At 41.5% G+C, this 24,187-nt stretch overlaps 1 protein-coding gene across 3 annotated transcripts in view; it reads right to left on the reverse strand.

The window, feature by feature from the left end:
- ARHGEF18 (Rho/Rac guanine nucleotide exchange factor 18) overlaps positions 1-24,187 on the reverse strand; it is a 30,993-nt gene that overhangs the window by 5,297 nt on the left and 1,509 nt on the right. The window contains exons 2-20 of one of the 3 annotated variants that reach the window (XM_041480740.1): positions 19,704-19,771; positions 18,100-18,160; positions 15,061-15,205; positions 14,195-14,307; positions 13,892-14,032; positions 13,181-13,431; positions 12,335-12,460; positions 11,024-11,141; positions 10,176-10,424; positions 9,281-9,357; positions 7,387-7,565; positions 6,933-7,024; positions 6,440-6,628; positions 5,688-5,819; positions 4,585-4,700; positions 4,127-4,183; positions 3,580-3,627; positions 2,548-3,015; positions 1,526-1,850 (exon numbers count right to left, since the gene is read on the reverse strand). In XM_041480740.1, the coding sequence (XP_041336674.1) occupies positions 1,526-1,850; positions 2,548-3,015; positions 3,580-3,627; positions 4,127-4,183; positions 4,585-4,700; positions 5,688-5,819; positions 6,440-6,628; positions 6,933-7,024; positions 7,387-7,565; positions 9,281-9,357; positions 10,176-10,424; positions 11,024-11,141; positions 12,335-12,460; positions 13,181-13,431; positions 13,892-14,032; positions 14,195-14,307; positions 15,061-15,128 (2,749 nt within the window). In that variant the 5' untranslated portion in view covers positions 15,129-15,205; positions 18,100-18,160; positions 19,704-19,771. Of the gene's footprint in view, positions 1-1,525; positions 1,851-2,547; positions 3,016-3,579; positions 3,628-4,126; positions 4,184-4,584; positions 4,701-5,687; positions 5,820-6,439; positions 6,629-6,932; positions 7,025-7,386; positions 7,566-9,280; positions 9,358-10,175; positions 10,425-11,023; positions 11,142-12,334; positions 12,461-13,180; positions 13,432-13,891; positions 14,033-14,194; positions 14,308-15,060; positions 15,459-18,099; positions 18,164-19,703; positions 19,772-24,187 lie in introns of those variants that run through there. The other 2 variants (XM_041480731.1, XM_041480721.1) reach the window with 2 other exon arrangements.

A 24,187-nucleotide genomic window follows, 5' to 3' on the forward strand; every position in this document is an offset into this window, starting at 1 on the left:
TTCTAGTTCAGTTACTGGCAGACCCTGACAATTTCAGATTTAAAACCCAGTATCACCAAGCACAGCAGAGAGAGAAAAAAAATCTTTGTCTGTAGAATTCAAATAGCAAATGGCCATTTGTGCTACTTCTAACACGCAGAGCTGTGATTAACTTTTGTCTCCTCTTTCCATCTGTCTCACAGCTGCTCAGCAGCACAGCCCACTGATTCTGGTGTTACAGCCTCCCAGTTTCTTAGTTTCAACAATGAAAGCAGTTCATGAAATAGCTATTCTGGATCTAAAGAACTTCTCTCTTTCAGTACACATTCCTTACATGTCACAAAACCCAAATTCAATACACAGCATTTTGCCTCTGGTACAGAAAGTTTTGTTCCATTTTATTCTAAGATGAACACATGGACATAACAAGCATGAACCCACTAATGCTCACAGGAGAATAGAGACCAATATATTAGTGGTTTATACCTTTCATATAAATTACAGAAAAACACCATTAAGTCCATTTCCACTGCAGAGACCATTATGTAAGAGCTATTAGAAATAAAGTGGGGAGATGTGGCATTAGAACTTTTTATTACCAGCATTTGGTATGCAGGGTAAGAGGACACAGGCTTCATTTATGTGCAAAACCATAAGCAAGTTTGCAAAGGCACTAAACTTTATGCACGACAGAGACAGATGTTTCTGCAATGTGCCAAAACCACTCCCCCTGATCTCCCTCTCTGTCAGGTTTGGCCCTGAGTCCTCTGTGGCAGTACAGAGTAATGGACAAGCTTGCCAAGTCTGAATCTGGCACAATGCTAAAAAGATAATTTTGTAACTTAAAATTACAGGCCATTCCCCTAAGCTGGCAGTGGGGCTACTTTAAGTGGTAGAGATAAAATGGTTTTTAGTGTCTCTGTCATTGGCAAAGACCACTACTCCAGTACCCAGCAGTTAGAAGCAGAAATTACACCAGGACAGGGTGACTGCATTTTTACTTGCTTCTATTTGTGACAAAATTAGCCCCTTTCAACTTTACAACACACACAGCATCTCAATTTTGGCCTGGAGATCTGTATTTAATGACTGACTGGTGCTAAGAAAAGCACTGCATTCGATGTCACTACAACTCTGGACAGACAGCAAGAAAAGGCTAAGCCAGCCTCAAAATAATTTCACTCATGCACAACAGCTTCCTTTTTTTTTTTTTTTTTTGGTTTTGCTCTTGTCTAAAACTAAAGTTAGACAAGAAGATTTTGCATCCAGGTTTACAACCTCTCACCACCATTCTGTTGTGTTGGAATACACAACTCTGTTTTCAGCACTATCTCTTTGGGTTGTATTTCCAATTCAAATAGTATAGACATGGAACTCCTAACAGGATTTTAGGAGGTTAAGAGATTTTAACTGCAGCAAGCACACTAATAACTTGTAGCATATTAATTTCTGGGTTTCATACAGAGGTTTAATTGCAGGGTTCTGTCTCCCTGTGATCCTGATGGAGATCAGAAACGCATTTAAATGGACTTAAAACCACACATACCTGAACTGTCCGTCCTATGAGATGCTTTGTTCTTGCCACCTTTCTCCTTGCTTCCTTTTGTGAAGGTGGCCAGCTTGGTGGGGATCTGCTGCTGGACTGCAGCTGGTTTCTGGATCTGGTTGGTTGCACTCAGGAGATGAATTGGCACTTCGTTCTTCAGGGAGGGCCGGTTCTCCAGGGTGGTGCTGTCCCTGCGCGCCAGGTCCGACCGCTCCAGGTACTCCAGCCCGGCCACCGAGCTCACTCTCACTGAGGATTTGGAGCCAGCTGCAGATGGTTCCACCCCTTCTCCATTGAAGCTCATGGAATGACTGATCATCTGGCTCTGCAAGAGGAAAAAGGCATTCTAAGTCAAACAGGGATTTTCAGCCTCTCCAGCTCAAGGAGGAGAGACCATCCCCAGCCCCAAGGGCACGAAGCACTTCCTAGTGCAAAGCAGGACAGGGTAGACAAAGACTAAAGGATCCTGGGGAACAGAAAGAAGATCAAGGTGTAAGTCCTTGGACACTGAAAAGAACATCAGCAGCTTCAAACTGCTTAACAGTGCACCTAGGAAAGAGCAGACTGCACAGGGTGATGACAGAGCAGAGAAAAAGCAGGACTTTCAGAAAGTTTCAATGAACCAATTTAATCAGACCTCCAAATTTCTGTTTAAAGTGCAAGAAATGCTTTTTGAAATCAACTGTACAAAATGTTGTTGACGTAGCACAGCTTCTGCAATCATTTGCCTACAAGTTCCTGAATTTGAAAACTACTCAGTCAGCCACAATTGAAAATAACTTATACTCCATTTCTATCTTTTTAAAATATACTCCCATTGCCAGACATCTGGGTGGAACTTCAGAGACACTGGGAAACTGCCAAGCTCTCATCTCTCTGAGAGTAGCCATCACCACCTACTTCAGGCGATGGTTTGAGTAGCCCAGCAAAAGGCAAAAAGAGGCTGGTGCTGCAGCAAGTGCAACCTTCATCCAGAAGCAGGCAGGTTAACAGGAATAAAACTGAGAAAACCAATCCCTCACCTGGCCCATTTCTGGGGAGAAAGTGCCTGACACAGTGTTCTGCTTCTTCAGCTTCCTTAGCTGATCCAGGCGCTCCCTCTCCTTCTCCACAGCTCTCTGGGCTTCCCGCAGCCTCTCCAGGTCGTGCTGGTAGGCCTCCCTCTGCCTCTCCAGCTCTTCCCTGTCCTGGCTCAGCCTCTCCTGCAGCTGCCGCATCTCCTCGGCGCGCTCCTGCAGCCGCGCTTCCGTGAGTTCAAATTCCCTCTGCTGCCGGCTCCTCTCCCGCTCCAGGCGCTGCTGCTCCAGCTTCAGCTGGCTCTGGAGCTTCTGGACATTCATCAGTTCTTCCCTCTGCTTTTCGAAGTTCCGCTGCTTCTCCTGCTCCAGCAGCAGATTCCCCCGGGTGGACTGCAGCCGGTACTGCTTCTCCCGGTCTGCCATGGTGGCTCGCTGCACCTCGATGTAGCTGTCCTGCTGAGATATCACAGCCTGGAGGGGATAAAAGTGCAGCATGAGGCAGCCAGATTCAAAAAACATGCACAGCTAAGCAGGAGACGACAGCATCTAACAGGTGAGGTTACAGAGTCTTTTTCTTCCAGAGCATATTTTAATTCCAGCTCGTACAGCCCATGGTGATTGACACGATATTGAAGATGGCCAAGCAAATAAATTATGCTTATGTGTGTCAAACTGGACATTTCTTGCACCTAGAATTGTTACTCTGAATCAAACCAGTCAAAATATTGCTGCTTACAAGGTAACAGTAAAACAACTAATTCATACACACGTGTATGAACAATGAGCACAGAGAGCAGACAGAGCTCAAAGCAGGAAAAGAATTAAGTGAGCAGGAAAAAGGAAATAATTACTTAAGACAACAGCTCTAACACTTCCTCCAAAATACCAGACACAGTTTCCTTGAGTCTCAGGGCTAAATTCTGCACTTTACTCCAGCTTTAGGGGATATTTTCAAGGTAGCTCCTCTCCACACCTGCATAAATTTTATTGCATTTAATGCCTCACAAATCTCTTGGATAGTAAATAGTAGTTTACCTGAAGACTGAAGAGCAATCGCAACAGCGTCTGTATCCTATGGACAAGCTGAAGAGGAGGAAAAAACATTAGGCACTTGAGCAGAACTCTGTTTTGAGGCTTTAGATGTTTTAAATAAATTTTTGGCAGTGAAAATAATCTATGGTATCTGTACAAAAAGACACACAATGGAAGCATGGCCACAAGAGTACTCCAGCATAGCAAAAGCCAATATGCATGCACAAGGAATTTCAGTCTATTATCCTTGTGCAGATGTGAATCAGCGCCCAGCACATCTCCCTGGGATTCCACAGAGACATCTTCATCATCTTCTCTTCACCTGAATTCTTTAACCATCACTTCCTCCCGTGCCCCAGCACTGAATCACTGCACAGGTACAGACCTTGCAGGGATTCAGAGGCAAGTTTGGCCAGTGAGCTGTTAATGTGCTGGGTTCCACAGACATTACAAACACTGAGTTTTGGAGGTGGTTTGGTTTGATTTTACATGCTATTATTACACTTATGGCTATTTGTCACTGGATTTCTTCACAGCAGAAATAACATACCTGAGACTCTACGGTGGGCTGAGCACCACTGCTGTCATCCAGCCTTGTCCCATCACTCTGTAAGGGAGACAAAACCAACATTTGTGCCAGGGACACTTGCTGGGCACTGGCAGTGCACCAGAAAGGGCTGGGATTGCTCCCATGCATTGAAGGACCTACATCAAAAATACTGAGTTCATAAGCAAAACTGAAACAGCAGGGTGGTGATTAAAACCTGTGTTAATGGGACAGCATCAAACGAGCAAATGGAAAACTGAATTGTCTTGCCTCTCAAGTGCTGAGCTACCAAGCTGCCCCACAAAACATCCTTATTAGAGTCAAGTAATTTTACAGACAAAGCTGCTCCAGTCCAGCCCTGCCAGCTATGGCAACTTTAACTTTGTGAGATTTGTTCTGCACCACTATCACAATGAGAAACACAAGGAAAAGTATTTAAATCACTCATAAGCTCAACATACAGTTTGAGATCCTTCTTCTGCATCAGAAGAGGGGTCATGGAGTTGCACATCTGAACTCAGTGCAGGGCCTCTCCAGTCCCACTGCCTCTGGTCACCACCACTGTTCTTCCTGCCACCTGAAAGAAGAAAGGAGTATGAGGAGCTCACAGCAGCACAAGGCCTGGGATAACTCAGTGAGTGCCAGAACAAGCAGAAGAACATGGTGACTTTGAACCAAAATGCAACTGCATGGCTTCTCCATGCTGATCCCAAGTGGAAGATCAGGCAACAGTGACACACAGGGCTCCTCAAAAAAGTTTAAAAACTTGAGAAGACCGGTTAAGATAAATAGGGAGGGTAAGTTCAAATTACATTACGCTATTTTAAGTGAAGCAACCACAATGTCTGCATGAAAATAATCAGCTCCCAGAATTGCAAGTTCATGACATGGAATACTGGTCAGCAGGAATACTGCAGTCACTGCAGCACCACTGTGAGTGTGGAAGGAGGTAAGGGGAGATGGACCCCCTCTTGTAAAAAAGTACATGACAGCTGTATGGAGCCCTTCAGAGACACCAGAAAGCATTCTAGAGATTAACAATCAGTGAAATAAGGGCCATTCACTTTTTCAATTAATGCATGAAGCAAAAATGGAGATAAATAGTATCTGGTCTTTCCTCTTATTTCATTAATTAACTGATAAATCATCTGTGCCAAAAGAACAATTTCTATTATCTAAGGATTCAGCAAACCTCTAGTGACTGTGTAGATACAAGTGGAAAAAAGTGTTCATGACATAATGAAAGCAGACAGCTGAATTCAAATTTTCTAGGTTTTCAGGCCAGGCTTATTTTTTTTTTTAAGCAAAATTAAAGTTCTGTGTGGAATTGTGGTAATTATACAGAATGTGTTACAGTAATGCCCTTAGCATAACACTGAGAGCCCTACTCTGCTCTCTAGTGTTGGTATCAGGAGCAAAAGATCCAACATGCTGGAGATTTGCTCTGATCTTCCTTTTTAAAGCCTGGTGAAGCCTCCTTATATATGAGAGCCTCAATTCCTTGTTCTCTGTACAGTAATTACAGTAAAAAGATCAGAAAAAGTCTGAGTGTTCCCTTTCTTACTTTTACTTGAAATTGAGGGACTACTGTCATATCCTCCAAAGGTCTCTGCTCTTCGGGGGAGTCCTGAGCCATCCTCAGGCTGACAGGATGCACTGCCAAAGTGAGTGAAGATAAAGTCCTGGAGATTTTCAGCTGGAGAAGAGGAGAACATGTCATGTAAACAGCCATGTCTATGCAGCAATACAAGTTATCATGCTAATGAGTCCACTGTAAGTTCAGGCAGTCTGAGATGTCCTCCAGTACAAATGAATTTTCCTTTGTGAGTAGCTCTGCATGACAGGCTCTTCATATGAACATGAGCTCTTCCTTAATGGCAAGTTAAGATTATCAAGCTTTGAGTGTTTGTTTTTCCTTTCCTTTTTTAAAATAGAAACTATGTTTGGGCTTATTTTCTTTTTAAACACACTATCTTTAGACAGGCTGTTTTTAATAGATAACTCTCCTATAATATTACATTTCAGGACTGTGTGTTATTAGAGCACTCTGTTACTCTTTCTGAACAGTCTCGTCCTAAGATTCCACTGGTTGATCCTTAAAAATAAACCAATCCAAGCTGTGGTCTGCTACCTAAACCCACAAACACACTTCACCTTTCTTGCAGGTTGGTTCTGAGAACAAGGAAGTCTGAACCATGTTACATAAAAGCATTATGTTATTACAGGATGATTTTCAGGGCCTGTACTTAGATCCTGGGTGCTTATCCCCACCCCAGCACCTGAGTGAATGCCCACGCATTCCCACATTCCATTCACCTTCAGTCACTGCAGACTTCAGAATCGCCTCTCCTTGCAGATTCTCTGAGATATCCCCCCGAAGAAGCAGCCTGGCTCGGGATCCTTGGGAATGGTCTTCAAAGCCATTCACCTCAGACATTTCCAGATAAATCTGTTGCTTCTCAGTGAGACTTTGCAGAATCAGTTCATCTTTCATGTTCAAACGCTCTGAAGGAAGAAACAAATTCAGTCCTGCCCTCCTTGTCACTGTCACAGAACCGTGTTCAATTTGGGAGATTATTTTTGATTTTATGGCCAGAGCATCAAATGCAGAGATATAATTAACAGTTAAGGAGAAAACTTATGGAGCAGACAAAGCTTATTAGACTTCTTTAGCCACTATTTCTAAAGAATCTTACATCACCTTGAAAGACACATGAAGGAGAAACTTGATCTTGATAAAGAATTAGACAGCCATAAATCACAAATAATGCTGAGAAGCAGCTTGTAGAATATATAACTAAGTCATTACCTTGAAAATCTTTTAACTTTGCAGCTCTTGCTTCTGCCTGTCTCCTCTCTGCTTCAGGTTCATTAAATGTTCCTCCTTCCTCATCAGGACAGCTGTCCAAAGGGAAAGACAGATTTATGTTTGATTTGCATGTGAGATAATTTAAAACTATCTCAGGATTCAACTTGAAGCTTTTGCCTCAGTTGTGGTTTATCCTGGTTGTCAATCTTCCTCCCTTTTCCAAAGCCCTGTTGCACTTGACATAAGTGAGCCTTTTTTTTTTTTAAATAAAAGCAGGATAAAGTTTTTGACTAGTTTTTATCAGTGGTTTCTTTCCAATGAACACAAACAGAATTGCAAACTGAAGTCTTACAAAGAAAGTTTAGGGAGAGTCAAAAGGATTTCAAAGATAAATTTACACCTGTGAGTAGAAGACAAGCAAGGAATCAGGCTCCTGCTTTTCCCCCTCCCTTACCTCTCCACAGCCCGGCGGATGTGTGCCATCCAGGAATTCCTCTCCTCTTTGGAGCTGGTGTGAATTTCATACATTTCTGGTCCTTTTAAGGAAGCACTAATTAAGAACATTGCCTTTTCCTCATTAGCTACCTCTCTCACAATCAATTTTTGCAGTGAGATAACTGGTGGCTTAGAGTCCTGTAAAATAAAATACAGTATATTAGATGTGTTCTTTAGGAATTGTGTTTCCTAGCTGCCCCCTCTTCCTGTTTATCCAGAGCCACCAGGAGCTGTAACGTAATGAGATAATGCTGGCCTTTTCATATGACACTTCTGATGTCATTTTATCACCATCAACAAAAATATGGAATGAAGAATGTACATGTCAGAAACAAGAGGTCTTGATAATTAAAGATTCCCACTGAGTCCCAGAAGTCAAGAACAGGCTCAAAAAATTTTGCTCAAAAGGAGGCGAACCCAAAATTTGAAAAAGAAAACAAAAACCTTAATGACACATTGTGAAGTGAAAGGAGAGAACAAGACGAAGTGTTAGAGATTTTAAGTTGGCTACAAAAGAAATAAAACAGAGGTGTTAGAAGGCATCAGGCCCTGATAAAAATGACATCAAGTGACAGGTAGTGTACTGTATAATGAGGATTAACTGGATTAGCTGTCAGCCTTTGCAGTGAAAACACATTTACAGGAGGGATATTAGTTACTAAAAACCTGTCTAGGCTTCCTACAGCACAGCTCCAACATATGCAGCCTAGAAAGTTCCTTCCCAGGATAAAGCAGCTCTTTGTGACTGCTAAACGTTCACAGAATAATCTAGACCCATGATAAGAGAACTGAAGTGTGAAGCAAACACCAGGAACACCAGCTTCTGCCAGCTTCTCTGAGCAGCTGTACTGCAATTCCAGACAGCAACAGAGGTCACTGGAAAAACAGAATCACTGAGCAGATCCATTTGCTCCCTCACTTGATTTATTTATGGAGAACTGATATTAAATTTCAAATGAACTGTATACATACAGAGATGCAAAAAAAATGGTCAGACTCCAAGTGTAGAGCACGTTTCCAGAGGGGAAAAAAAAATCCACCACACAGCACCCTGCTCTGTGCATTAGGAGAAGGGTAATTGAAAAGCAGTTGTTTGTACAGCCCTGAGGTCACCAAAATAGCTTTTGCCATTAGAATTCAGCTCTAATGTTAATGTCTTGAAAAAAAAAATACATCCAAGAAAACAATTACATAAAAGAATTTCTCTGTTACAGGTTCTACAACAACCATCAGTGAACTAGATCAGGACAAAATGTACAAATTAACTTCTCTGAGGACACCTGTGGAAATGCCCTAGAAAAGCAAGTGAATTCACTGAATGTTCTGGAGTGCTGCAGTAATAGTATCTGCATTTAGTGCTTATTCCATGTATTTCAGGAAAGTTCTTTGCCCCTAGTAAATCTCAGGGCACTGTGACCACAGTTACCACGTCCCTGAGATGGCAGATTCTTTCCCTGCACACTGAACAGAAGCAGGATTTATCTGCAAGTTTTTCAAATCACAGTTCTAGCATGTGCAATGTCCATGACACTGTGTACAAAATCTCAGCCTAACAAAGTTCAGTGAAAGGGAAAGTCACAGCACAAGAAGAGGAACAGTGAAAACCATGGGAGATGTGGCAGCTACAACAGGCCAATGCAAGGAAATACTGGTTTGCACTGGGAGAGTGGGGAAAGGATTCAACAAGTACCAGAACTGCTTCAGAAAAAGTGATTCCATAATACTTGGCTGAATTTTCTTCCTGAACTGCCTGTAACAAGTATCTAACATCCCTTAATGTGTTTCTTCTGTAGTTACTGTCACTTTCATAAATCCTCTAAGTGCATGTACTAAATAAAGAGAACAATACTTACCACGGATGCAAATGTGTATTTTTGGTCCTTTTCTTGTAAGAGCAACAGTACATCAGTGAGCAGGACTGCCAGAATATCTACAGTAACAAGAGACCAAAAAAAAAAGGAAAGGAAGTCATATTTCAAAGCAGAAAGACCAGTCCAGACTCAAACTCACTTAACTTACATTTCCTGCAGGCCAGGGAATAGCATGTCACCATTTGCAATATTGGGTCTGTTACTGCCTTCCACTTGGGCTGTCCCCAGCCAGGCTGCACCATGCAGCACCAGCTGATCTAAACAGAGCCCATTTAAAGCTTGAGAACACCCACACACACATCCTACACATGGGCTCCAGCACTCCAGAGGGAACACATCTCCCTCAACAGCAGATTCTTCTGGAACTGCAGCCATTCAGGGTCCCACCTACTCCTGGCTGCGCTTTCTGTGCCACTGAAGCTTCTCCTTGAACACTTGAAGCTGCTCAAATATTCCCTGATGGCCACTACTTTGATTTTCTGGCAAATGCAGAATTAAGTGTCACGCGGCTGACATGACACAGGTTTTGCAAAGTGTGAAGCAGAGCTCGCACAAGATAATGCCTTTCCACAGGAGACTAAGTCAGGATGACTCAAAGCTTTGTCATCCATCTGAAGACTTCCCTCTTGAATTGGGAAGCAGACCAGCCAGATAATAAGCAAACAGCATAAGGAACTTATCATGCACTATTACAGAGATGCTTATTGGACAAGCCAAGAATAGAACAAGTGCTATTTCCTCCAATATCCTATTAAACAAGCAGGTTATTGTCATCTTATTTTATACCCAATCGATCAGTAATAAACAGTTACTAAAAAAAAAACCCCAACATAAATCTTGTTTCCCAGTTGTGTCTTTGCCCTTGCTGGTGCTGTACCTTTGAGCCGCCCTGATGCAGCTTTCCAGTACAGCATCCCATCCAGGAGGAGCCGCCTCTGGCCCATGTCATCCTTCCTGAACAAAAGCCCATTCTTGCATTTCCCAGATGATTTCAGCTCCATTTTGTGCATGATCTCCTTGAGTCGCTGCCCCTTCTCGCACTCGTTTACCATGGCATCTACATGGGTGATGGTGTCCTTAATTAAACCAAGGGCCTGGATCAGCTCTTCGTAATCTCTAGTTCCAGCTAAGGGAAAAGAGAAGCAGACAGCCACATTTTCAACTCTGCAATACAAGACATGAGCCATCCAAGTGTATTTTAGCATAAGGGTTCCATACTGAACACCTAACCGTATTTTCTAAGAAAAAAAGTTAATTTAAAAATAGATTTTAAAATTTTATTACAAAATTTTATTTTTTTAAAAATAAAATATAATAACCAAAAGCTCTGAACAGCTAATGAACCAACAGGTTTAACTACTATGGGTTTGTGGCTGCAGACTTTAAATGCTTCTCTTCTCCTCTGAGGAGAGCTGGGAGAATTGGGATTGTTCAGCCGGGAGAAGAGAAATTTCAGAGTGATCTAAATGTGGCCTGAAGGGAGCCTACAGGAAAGATGGAGAGAGACTATTTAACAAGGACCTGGATTGACAGGACAAGGGGAATAAGCTTTAAGCTAAAGAAGGGCAGGGATGGATGTGATTGTCTTGACCCTCTGAGGTGAGACTGATCTGGCATCATCAGCCAACAGAGAAGTGAGCAAGCAGGTAACAGCCTGTCTGAAGTTAGAACATGCAAAACATGGCAGAAAAAGGACCAACAGACAACTGTGAGGAACCATCCCACCTTCTGTGTTCTGAATGATCCGCTCCACCAGGACCGGGTACTTGGTGATGCGCTGGGTGACCAGGAGGATGCACTCCTGAACACCCAGCCTCCTCACGATGGAACAGTTCCCAATTTTCTAGAAAACAGGAGAAACTCGTCACACCCTCTGTGCATGGTGCTCTTTTAACTCCCTCTCCATTCACATGCCTTCTGCCCCAAAACACTTCTGCACAGTAGACACAGCACCATGAAATTGGCTGCACACTCTTCTACTAAAGCAAAACTCCTGATAGCATTCAAAATTGCCTTTATTACTGGAAAATATCTAGGCACTCTCTTCAACTACTGTTAACTAAATGTGGAGTTCCAAATCTGAACTGTTTGAATGCCTGTTGCTAACTGATCACATAGAAAAGTTCTGTGGTTTAAAAATCAGACCCAACCACCTACCAGTCAAATCAGATCAATAATGAAGGAATTAGGTGTTTATTTTACCACTGTATGCTCCCCAATAGCCTGCCCTACAGAAACACATTCCTGATTAGAAAGGGAAGACTGTAAAGCACCAGTTAGTCTGACTGCAGGTACAGAACACACCTGGCAGCTGGAGAACACAGTACCAAGATCTTCCTCTACAAGGACTGCAGCTGCATGTTTTAAAACTCTGGTCACTTATTTAGTTCCTTGGAAGTGAAGGGCTCTCACTTTAAAGGCGCCTGCCTGAGACCAGCTGTAAGTACAGAGCTAAGCTGGAAAGTTCACACAGTATCACTTACTGGTGACTGGAAAATGAGAATATTTAGGCCTCTGCAAAGCCACCTGAGATTCAGGTTACAGCTTCCACTTGGGCCGTGTCTTTTCAGCCTTTCCTTTTAACTGCACGTTAGTGTGCAGCAAACCACCCTGGAGCCAATCTTCTGCCTTTGGAAAGATGATGGCGTGAGCAAAACCTGACTAAGAGTCCATGCTTTTTCTACAGCAGCTCATCAACAGCATTTATCATTGATTTAATTTATTAACAACCAATTTATCCTGATGGCCACACAGCAGGACAGAGCCCTGAATTGAACAAATACTCTATTCCCCAGTCCTGGGTGCTCTCAAGAGCCTGCCTCAAATGTAACACTTCCTAATTGTGGTTTTGTCTCCACGTAGCTCAAAAGATCTAAAATACAAGAAGCTCACAAACCACCAAATAATGAGAATATATCTCTAACCCTGCTAACCCTCCTCATTCACATTTGAGGAATCTTCAAGTACAAAACAAAGCCCAAAGGAGTGAGGTATATTTTGCATAGTCAGAATAGGAGACTTCTGGTTACTGTTTACCTTTATTAAGTTTTGGAACTTCTTATTGCTTTGGAGCAGGTCTTTGTAATGGCTAACAGCTTCATTGTGTCCACAACAGAACACACCATATTTTTCTTTCATTCTCTCCCCGTTTTCACCTGAAAACTAATTGGAAATAGAAGAATGAAAGACATTAATCATTCAGAGTAAACCTACCTCCACTATAAATTCCAAGTCTAACATGGTTCTAAATAATTTCTCCTGTATTTCAATTTCTTCTGTACCAGAAATGAGAGATTTATGCAGTGTGACATGTGAGGGCATGGAATACCACAAGATAACCAAATATTAAATGATGGTTGCAATTATGAGAATTTTTAAAAAGGATTTCTGGATCTCTGCACTTAAAAAGTAGCCTATGAACTGTAAAAGTTGAAGGGCAAAAAAAAAAAAAGGTCATGCTATATGATAGAAATTGTTGCATCCACTCCATGCCAGAATGGTGCTAAAACTGCCACGAGTTCAAATGATCCTGACTGTATTTTTAAAAGATCAGAATGAGTAAGTTTGACTTTATCTGAAGGAGAGCCAAGTCTGGAATGGACACTAGGAATATGTTACCTTACTCTTGGAATAGATGAAAAATAGAACCAAACAAGTCACATATCCCACAAGATATATAAGTGCATGCCCAAAGAACATTCAATGACCATTTCATGTTACTTGTGACTAGATATATCCCTGGGAGTCATGCTCCCACATTAACTGGGAAGAGAACCATAAACCCATGATAAAATTAATCTTTGCATCACATAACTTTACCCTCACAGGTAGCTTTTTAGAAGCTTTATAGTGCCAACATCATTGGTAGGATTCAATTCACACCTGTTTTACCAAGAGGTCTCCAATGTTCTGGATTATATAATTTCGGTCACTGCCTTCTTCCAAGGATTCCTTTCGTCTCTCCTTCAGCTGGAGCAGGAATTGCCCATGCATCTCCAGCAGCTCATCCACACAGGGAAAGAGCTTGTTGATGACTGCATTTGAGAACTGCAGCTCCTCTCTCATGGCTTTGGAGTACACCTTCAGCATTATTTTCAGTGTCCTAACGTGGTGCATTTCAGTCTGCATTAGTTCTGGGCAAGATGAAATACAGAAATAAAATCAAAAGTCACTTATATGCTGTGCAGTGAGCAGGGACACATAAAAGCAGGCTCTGAAAGCCATGATCATCTTCTTCACTACAGTCTTTGCATCACTCATGTGAAGCTCTTAAATTTGCCTTGCTAATGTCCCAACCCAGCAGTGACTGACCCTACTTATTTAAGGACATCTCCCAGTGGCAGCTGAGCTGCTCCCTAATTGTACAGCTGGCCTTTGCTGCTTACAGAGCCCTGCTGAAACCCACGGGATGCTTAAAGGCATTCACACAAAGAATTACACACATAAATGCAAGTAACAGACCTGAAAACCTTCACTCAGTTTTAGTGTTCAAGCACAAGTCAAAACGGGAACCAACAAAAATGATTTCTGCTTTGTTTCACAACAGTAGCACTATGAAATAGAAAAAGTTTTAAGAATAACAAATACTCTTACCATAAATGACATCTTGCCTTTTTATAACGTCTTTCCTTTGCCTTTTTGCATAAGGCTGCTCCACTGCAACACTCCAAGACTCTGCCTCAAACTCATGAGCATCTGTTTCTATTTCACTCCGGAGGGACACAGAATATGCATCTAGACCAAAAGCACACTCAATTTCAATTGTGATTAAACTGTTTCTCACCATATCCCTGTTTACCATCAGTGACAATAACAAGAGGAAAAACATCTCAATGCTCCTTTCAAACCCGTGAGAGAAGTTGCATAACAATCCTGAAAAGCACAGAAATTCCATACCTTCCAGAAAAATGGAGTCTGCTGTTGAAGGTGCAAGCGAGATAACGTCATCTGAAGTCTGCTTAAATTTTACAAAGCCTGAATCCCCTTCATCCATGTCTCCTGAAATTAGCCTAAATGGCCAAAGAAATTAGACCAGAACAATTAAAATAAAATAAAAAAAAATCCAACTTCTTCAACAAGCATCTTCCCTAAACTATAGTGCAGTTATCTTACAATAAATAAATAAAAGATATCACTGCACTCTTTACACAGTTAAATCAATTTAGCAACTCCAACGCTGAAATACTGCAGTTTAATTAGAGCAGCATGAGCAAAGCTTGTAACTTCTGGTATGACAGTTTACAAGGACATCACCTGGTGACAAGCCACAGCCAGCTCAGAGTACAAAGGGCACTTTCACTGGGAAGGGAGTATAACTGGGGCACATCAAAAGTAAATAGCTACTTAAAACAGCAGATAGCCTTGAGTTTGCCTACTATTTTAATGAAGGTATTCAGCAATTTAAAACACTGCTGCCTCCTACACCAGCTAGCACCAGCCCAACCTAGAATAGCTGAACTCAGAGAAGATCACTGAATTTCACAGCAGTTCTCAAGACAAATACATCCATGAAAACCATAATCGAGACAGAAACACTCAAATACTGCACTATTTTAAACAATATCTTTTGTGACACAGGACAGAAGGACTAAAGACAAAAAAAAAAGGAAAAAATAAGCATTGGTCAGGGAAAAAAGGTTCAGAATTAAAAGCTCAATAAAACTCTTTTGAGCTTGAAAACACGACACGAGTTCTCATTTTTCACACTGGGGAGGTGGGGGACATCTGAAGCCAGTGGATTAGAAGAGAAGCATTTTACTCACCCAAATTTATTAACAGCTCCAGCAGTGTTCAGTGAAGGCTGGGAATGTCCTCTTTGGGCGATAGTCATCCCGAGGTTCCGGGACAGTGCTGGGGTGCCATCCGCTCCCAGGAGAAGACTTCGGGGCTGCTCCTTCAGAGAAGTGGCTAAAGAGGCAAAAATGGAATTGGTACTCAGAAAATGAGGCGTGCACTGCAGCTCGCCTGCTCTCAGCCCTCGCTCGGAATGCGGACGGAGAACTGACAGGATCTTGGATGTCAGGAGCTCATTGTCCAAAAAAACATTCTCATTCCATTTTCTTGAAAAGGAACCACAAAAAGACAGCTCGGGGTGAGCTGGAATCGCATTGCTTCTGCCGCTGCTTTTTGAATTTGTATTCCCCATGCTCACCACTGGCTGCCCTCAGACCTGGCACAGTAAAGTGGCCCCAGAGATGCTCTGTTTTTATACTACCTGTGATCCTTCTAGAAATGTAAAGCTGCCACTTAACTTACTGTATTGGCTAAATCAGCAGGTCTGAAGTGCAGGAAATTGGTCCCTACTGTGCCCATTTAGTGTGGAAATTGCAAAGTATCTTCTCCTTTAGTAAAACACCAGAACCTACACACAATTATTCACACCCCACCGTATAAGGGCACAGAACATTTCATGGCAAACAAGAAAAATCAGAGATCACAGAAAAAAAACCACAAGTTCTTTGCAATGCTTACTGCTCACAGCAATTTATATCTGCATGCACACACACTGCACATAATAGATACCTGAGCTAAATTTAATTTTAATAGTGCAGCTTTTTAATGCTTTTTAAATCTAGACAGACTGTGAACTGGAAAGATATTTGAAACTTTAATCACTATTACACAATATGTGGAAGCCTGTAATAGACTTATAAAAAATGGATACAATTATTTAGTACTAATGTCTGTAATAAATGATAAGGAACAGGAGACAAAATACATCCTTTTAAAAAAGGAACTTCAGGGAAGTCAAAGACGAATACTCAGCCAGACAATCTTTAGAATTGATCCCTGACAAGGTCTGTAGCTGCCCTTTTTCAAAGAGCTTTTAAGGACATGGGAGTGGGATCTCAGGGATCCCTGAAGCCAGGGCTCTGTCACTGCAGGGACAGACCCAGCTCCTCTCCCAGTCCTGTGTCCAGGAGGCTGCTCCAGGACCAGGGGCTGCTGCTGAAGCAGTTCAAGGGGGTCTCCAGTTCCCAGATAAGGCTTATGCACCACTTTTCTAGTAAAAACACTTGTGTCCACACAGCCCTAAAAGTTCCCCTTTATCAGCCTGCTCTCCTTAGTGTACCTTCACTAGTAATTCTCTCTCCCACTTCTGCCTTCTCAGTGAAGCACAGTTAAATCAAGACATTTGTGGTTCTTGTCATGGAACAGGTTTTTCCACATTTTTTAATATCCCTGCTCTATACCTGCTTGTCTCGCATTTCATCTTCATTGACAGAAGAATTGTTTTGGGGCTGCAGGGGAGGTCTCATCAATGACATTTAATAGAAATTATATCACCACATATTTTCCTGCTGAAAATACCTTTCCCAAAACCTGTTTGGGTTTGAAACCTCCTGGCTACACACACAGTATATTGTCAGTCTACAACAAACTGGGTAAACTGAGTCCTTTCCATCCCCTCCAAGCCCCAAAAGGAGACTAATTAAATATCTGAAAGATCTGCCCAGTCAGATTTCTTAAACAAAGGCTTAATAACCAATGTCCCTGTGTTTCCATTTGGAGAAATATTGAAATTATTGGCCATCAAGTTCTCTTTCTGTGCTCTACAAGCCAGGAACATAAAGTCCTGTTACACAAGGATAGGCCAGACCTAAAAATCTCCAGAGGCAAAACAAGGAGACAGGGATGGGGACACACAACACAGTTTATACCTCTCTAAAAATTAATTTTTCTTCTACATTGAGACAATATCTTCGGGTTTTTTTGCTAGGCACTGCAGTCTGCAGCGTTATGCTGTGGCTAACAACATACAATGCCCAGGCTATTAGCTGTTCCTTTAATTTCCAGCTTCTGCTTTTGTGTGAGGAAAATGAGTACTGTCTGCCTAGCAGAGCCTGCACGGCCCACAAGCCATTTTCTGAGTTCAATTAGCACTGTCTGCACACTGCTGTGCCCCACATCGATCGCTGCTCCCCTCACACAGACCAGCCCTACAGACAACTTCTCCCGTTTTCATCAGCCCTTGCTTCCTATTTTAGTCTCTGCACTTTCTCCTAAATGCACAGATCCATTCTGGGTAATGCAAACAGCCACTTATCTCCTTAGAACAATTATCCCCTGTGCTGCCTCTTGGGAAGAGTTATTTAATGAAGAAGACACCTTGCAATGCAAATGGTACCTGAAAACACCCAGAGTGATGCTCAGACATCCAAGTCAGCTGTGTTTGACACTCACCTGCTCTGTTAATGCAGACCTTGCAACATCTTGTGAAATTAAAATGCCATTTAATACACCTGTGACTGGGATGGTCTTTTCCAGGAGCAAAAAGATATTTCAAAGCCTATGCTGCAGTACAGATGCTCTTTCTTCTTGTTTTTTTTTCCTCCCAGATCCTTTTTCCTCATTTTGTTTCAACGAAGATTTATGTTTAGACCATTAGTGCTAGCTTGTCTTAGAGATTTCTAGCAACCACTAGCTGCAGGCAAGTTTTAAATAGACAATTATGAAAATCTGATGTAAAACAAAGTTCACAGTTCTAGTCTTTTCAGAGGCCAGAGAATAGACAATCAATGAAAAACGAGCTTATTGATCCCTTTTCACCATGATATTTTGAGGTTACACAGCAAGAAGGTATAAAGAAAAATAAAAAGATAAAAAGATAAAAACACACAGGAGATTGCTAGGAGCCTCTAAGCCATTCCCAATAGAAAAAAAAATGAAACCATCTTATTAAAAGAGACCTTCTCTATACTTCAATAACACACCGTGTATAGCCTTTAAAACATATTAAAGAAAAAAAATGCAATTGAACAGATAAGCCTTGAGCACAGAAATCATTCTTTAGTACAAACCTGGGGAAATGCACTGGGGCGAACTTTGTGGAGATCCAGAAGGTCTGTGTTGCAAATCTTTCTGCTATAGGAAAAAATACAATATTCTTACACATCCAGACCAAACTTTCAGTCCAAAATGAATCAGATTTTTTCTATCCTATAACATTAACTGTAAGTGAAGATGTTCACTGAGAACATAAAAGATTTAACACAATAACAGCTTTGATTTTTTCATGTGTCAGACGAATGACATAGAGACATTAACACTTTGTATTAAATTCAACAAAGTATAAATCAGGCTGAAATAGAACCAAAACTGAAACTACAGCTGAATTAAAGCTATGACAATAATTTATGAGATGAAAGCAATCTCTTCATGTTGACAGCCTTCACTTTGCTGTAGTTTAGTTCCTAGCAATACTGACTAAACTAATCCAGCCCCTTTCAACCAAAATTCAGACTGTCCATTTCAAATTGCACCTTTGGTAATCTCTGCTAAACTTCGTCCTCCTTGCAACACTAGGATGTTAAAAACCATTGAGATACAAGTTAGTAAAGATGCAAAGAAATAAAATCAATAAATAATACAGGCTATAACAAATGGCTTTTGGGGAGCTTCCCTTTGGGATTCCCATTTCTTACTGAATTCTTCACCCCATTTTGTGCCACCACTCCCTCTCTACTCTCTTCAGGAGTGGTTTGTCAGGGCTGATTCAACCATGAAGTTTTGGGTGGTGGTGAAGAGTGGAAATGAAAGCATCAGAGCAAAAGAAGTTTTCGTTTTAAAAGGAAAATTCACAATGCCCTGAGATGCTTAAAATTATATATCAAAACCCCCACAAGAACATTTCTGCCCTCAGAAGAGTTACATTCTATATCACCAATGGCTGAACACACTTCCTCTAACCTCTAATTGCTCAGGTCTGAGCTGCTCTGCTCTCTCTTTTCCCTCCTCACAGTACTCCCTCATCTGCTATCAGTCTCTGAAATCATCAGCACTTGCAGGTTAAAACAAACTAAAACTCCCTCAAGTATTATTAGTTATAAGGAGGAGGAAATGATTTTCAAAACCAATACCAGAACAAAAAACTCAACAGATAGACATCTATGTGAAATAACCTGTGACCTTACATGCAATCACAGGCACCATGGTGACAGAGATAAAAAAGTAAACAGCATAGCAAGACCAAGTTCATCACAGTTCCCAAATGAAATCACTTATTCTGCATTTTCCAGCTTAGAAATAAAATGCAACAGTTACAACCAAATTCCCCTCCACCCCTCACGCTGTCCCATCAGCTTTGAGATGGCACAACATTTAAAGGTACCATATAATTCAACTATATTCCCCAAAAAGTTTATAATATTCCCCAAAGAGTACTTTTATGGTTAGTCACAGTTCTGGGATACAGGCTAAGGAATTCACAGTATAGCAATAAAACATTTCACTTTATTTTCCCTCCATACATTATCATTAATTACTATAATAACAAGTTAATAACTACTCAATGCCTTGAAGATGTAGGGCAAGATTCTGTACTGATGTAAATTAAACCACTCACATAAATTAAACTTGTCATGTCAAGCCTTGTTATTATAAAAGAACAAATGTTAAAGCCCACCTTGGGTCTGATGCTGCTGCATTCAGTCAGCAAACTCTTGCAGTTCTTGTGGACATTCACTGCACAGTCTGAAATGCACACAGAAAAAAAAAGTCTTAATTATTCTTCTTTCCTGTCTAGGAAAAGGAATAATGGCACACAAAGGATCTTAATTTTGGAAGAGGTGCAGAGTAAGCTCGGGTGTTGTGGCAAGCATCCTTGTTGTGCCCGTTCTGGTCTTGATTTTACACCAAACCCTTGAGTTTTTTCAGTAAGACAGCACCACTGAGTGCAATTCACACATGCAAGAACCAGGAGCCACTCTGGAATGCACGAGCAGTTTTCTGCCCAACCTCCACTCAGTGGAGCACAGCTTTCCTCATCTTCACAAGCCCATTTCCATGTCTCTCCATCCAGAACTGACACCAGCCAAGGGGGCAGCAATTCTTTGGCTCCACAGGAACAGGTGCCTTTCTGCACGGACTATTGCTGGGAGCTGCAGTAACTACAGTAAATTAGAGATCAAAACACCCTCCAGAATCATCAGAGCATTACCAGCACCACAGCATTACCACCCTTCCAGCTGCACAAAGGAATTGTTCCCAGATATAGGAACCAAAGCAGCCCTCTCACCCAAAAGCCATAAAACTATTACTAGCATAACAAAATCCAATCTCCTTTTTTTTACCTCCTGATAACTACTTATTGAGAAAACAGGAAGGGAAACTGATACTGCCAAATATTTTCTGCAGCCTTTCTGCCCATCTATACAACAAGATCCTTCATCAAAAGCAAAGCAGGACACCAACAACTCAGTAAATGACACCAGGATTTGCCTTTTGCCAGACATGCCTGTTAAAAGAGAAATAGAACAAAACTGGAAAGATGAACGCCATATCTGCTAGAGAAAAGCCAGTTTATGTTTAAAGCACAGAGGAAAAACTATTTAAGGTCCCTTCAGAACCACCCCCGCCTGGCGCCAGGACTGGGGATCTGCTTGAAGGCTCCTGGCTAACCCAGAGAGATGCTCACTTGTGTTTTCCATAATTTCAGCAAAAGCCAGAGAACAGGACCCGAATACTTACTTGGCTTTAAACAGAAATAAATTAATAAAGGTATAAAAACAAGACCGAAAGAAAGACTGAGTGTGCAGACCTGCAAGATGCTCACATGTTATACAACTTTCCCAAGCGTGGGAAATGAAGTGCAGAGCTCTGCTCCCAAGTACTTGCCACACACAAAAAAAAAACCTCCACAAAAACTACCACCTCCCACAACTTCTCTTATTTGGGATATTCCTACTGCTATCACACCCCACGCCACAAACCAAAAGGCACCACATCTAATTTCAAATGTATGTGCCTCTGCAAATGCAGGAGAAAAATGTAACAAAATTATCACCTATTAAAACTGTGTCGAGAACAACAAATATATTCATTATTTCAGCAATGATAAGACCTCCACCTACCACGAGGGAATGAAGAGCTTGTAAAAAGACATGTCTCAACAACAAACAAGTAGTTGACAATGGAAATCCCTTTTCTCCTGAGACAAAGAAACGAACTGTAGGACAAAAATCACCGCACAAAAGGAAATAGAGAAAATTCTCCATGACGTCAGGCTGGGCTGGCTTCAAGGGCTGCTCACAGATGGGCTCCCTTCAGGGCAGAACAGGCAGCCCCATGGATGTCCGAGGTTCCTACAGCCACTGCCTTCCCACATGGTCCTGAAATCCACATAACTCACCTAGAATCCTGTAATATAATCATCTAGAAACATCAAATTTCAACTAGATATTCATATTCCCCAACATTTACCCATTTTCAGTGATTACATTCAGTAATTCTTTATCTATCAATGATTAGTAAGACCAATTCCACTTGAAAAGCTTGGGTTCCTTGTTAAGGTAACTGTAAAAGGGATCTCACTTAAAAACATATTTCAATTTTAAAATCATGCCCTTGCTCTGTTAAAGATAACAGCTTGTGGAGCTCTCAGTAGGCATTTTTCACTTAATCAGCTGACATATCTAATAGCGCTGTGTATGACTTCCCTCCACTGCTGAAAGGTTCTTTACACAACAGTGGAGAACATACTAGAAAACAGGAAAATGCTACAGAAAAGCCGCAGGAAACTGCAGCTGAATCCAAGGACCTGACTCTCTGTGAGACTATTTGAAATGCATTTACTTAATGATTTCGAAGTGGCATTATTTTGCCCACATAAGAGAAATCTGAAACCTGCTAGAAGACTGTTTTATAAGCATACTCCGTTTCTAAAACATGCTCCATCTTCTTCTATTCAACACTTTTGCAGTGCTGAAGGAAGGCCACTCTAATTCAGGATGAGAAAGAGCTTCTGAATGCCAGTGACTGGTTTCCTTTTTATGCATGTAAGATTTCTGCATTTATTACTATTACTCTGCATTCTTATTAAGCCTCTCTGAAAATGGTATCAGAAAACTGCAGGGGTGAAGAAAACAGCAAAGAGAAGAATGAAGGACAAAGCAAAGAAGGGACAGGAACCTGCACACATGGAGGCTGATGTTTAAGAGCAGAAATACACATGAAGGGTTCTTTACAGGTGTAGAGAAATAAGAGATCTCTAACTGCTGTATAGAAATACCAGATTTCTATCTTTTCAAGTCATCCAGAGTAAAGCATCAGTAAACTCAAACTGACAAAAAATTTCTTTTTGCATTCACCATCAGTAGCTTTTGGTCTTATTCAGATCAAGAATTTGGGAAGGTCCCAAAAGAAAAAAAAAAAAAAAAAGGACAGTTCTGTCAGCAAGCTCTTCCCAAATCAGAGAGGCACAGAAGATATTCCTGAGAAAGGCAGAGATAAAAACTCAGAGGACTGCAGCCAGGCTCTTCCTTGTCTTCTCCTCCCTCAATCACTCACGGAACAGCAAGAAGATTAATTTGGCAGAGAAAAATAGACCCTCCAAAGGATTTCATCTTGATACAGCCTGTGCAGAAGGGCTGCAGCTCTGGCCAGTGCTGCCAACACCAAAGTGCCAATACACAGAGAAGGTCCAAGGATTTGGGTCACCTTGACTGGATGGGGATGGCAGCACCACTACTGCAGCTGAGGGTACCAGAGCACCTGAACCACTCAGCACCTGGAAACTCAGCAAACCCACCAGGCTTGCTCCTGGGCTTTAATCAACAGGTTTGGTATTAAGGCTGAAAATTTTGGGAGCATCCCATTATCCCAGATCTGCTTACTACAGCGACTGTCACTCACTTGAAGCATTTTGCAGGGGCCTATGCCAAAGATGACCTAATGAGTGACTAAAGCAAGGACCAACCAGAAAAGAAATGTTTAAGACTAAAAGGCTCATAAACATTAGAAAAGATCCTGTTCATGGCTGAGGGTAATGAATTTATAATCTGGTATAATAAAAAACATTTTCCTGATTAATGAGATGTTTTCCCAATGGCTCACAGAAAGCAATTTACAGCCTAGTAGCATTTTATTGGACAGCCATTACAACACCAAAAGCATCACCCTATTCACAGAGAGGGCAACAAACCTGGCTGGAAAGGGGCAGGCAAAGATATTTTTTCCCCCAGCTGGAATACCTTCCAGGGGATCAGACACTGCCAATGTCCTATAAATGTCTTCCAGAATTGGATTCCAGGACAAATCTATGAGTCACCAGACATTATGAGCACTATGACCCTGACCTTTGGTCTGGAACGGTACTGCCCAATAAAATAACTCTTAGAAGACCATTTGCAAACAACAACTCACAGACAAAAATGCTGTGATTAATCTAAAATTCAACTGTTGACTTTCTTTATCTCAAAGATTTTTTTTGTTTATTTTTTAAATGACAGATTAAAAACAAACCACTTTAAAGCAGCTAAGTTCAAACAGGGACAGACTTTAACAGTGCTTCTAATGATACAAGGAGTTCAAGGATATTTACCACCTACGAAATCCAACCAGCTGAAAAGACCCAAGGACAAAATAGCTTCCTTGTGAAATTAGTAATTTCAATATTTCATTCCTCTTTTTAACTGTCCAGTGCTTTGGGGATCAAAAACAATTTCTTCCCTCCTTCCTCACCCTTACACCACACAGGGAACTCCTCCCTCTTGAACTGACAAAGGAAACAACCCTCCTATGAATGATTAACACTGAACATAAACTCTGCATTTATAAACAGAGATGCACAACACAACGGCCAAGAAACATTTCAAACCACCACAGCATTCCAGAAAAAGCAGAGTGACTGTGATAAAGCTTCTCAGGAAAGAGGAGGAGTTTCATTGGAACATGAGGAAGTTTCTGTATCGGGTAAATCCAGGTCAGGTACCCTGAGGAACTCGGAGCAGATTTAACTTTGTCCCAGTGGCTCCAGTGGTCGGTGTTTACTTGTTTTCTCACTTGTCTAATTACGCAGAGGCAGAAACCAAAAACTGGAAGGGTACAGGAAGATGAGATACTTCACATTCTGAAACAGAGACAGTCCACACCAGAGAGCAACAGCACTAA

This window comes from Pyrgilauda ruficollis, unplaced genomic scaffold (assembly GCF_017590135.1).
Source record: "Pyrgilauda ruficollis isolate IOZ18807 unplaced genomic scaffold, ASM1759013v1 scaffold115, whole genome shotgun sequence".
Lineage (NCBI taxonomy): Eukaryota > Metazoa > Chordata > Aves > Passeriformes > Passeridae > Pyrgilauda > Pyrgilauda ruficollis.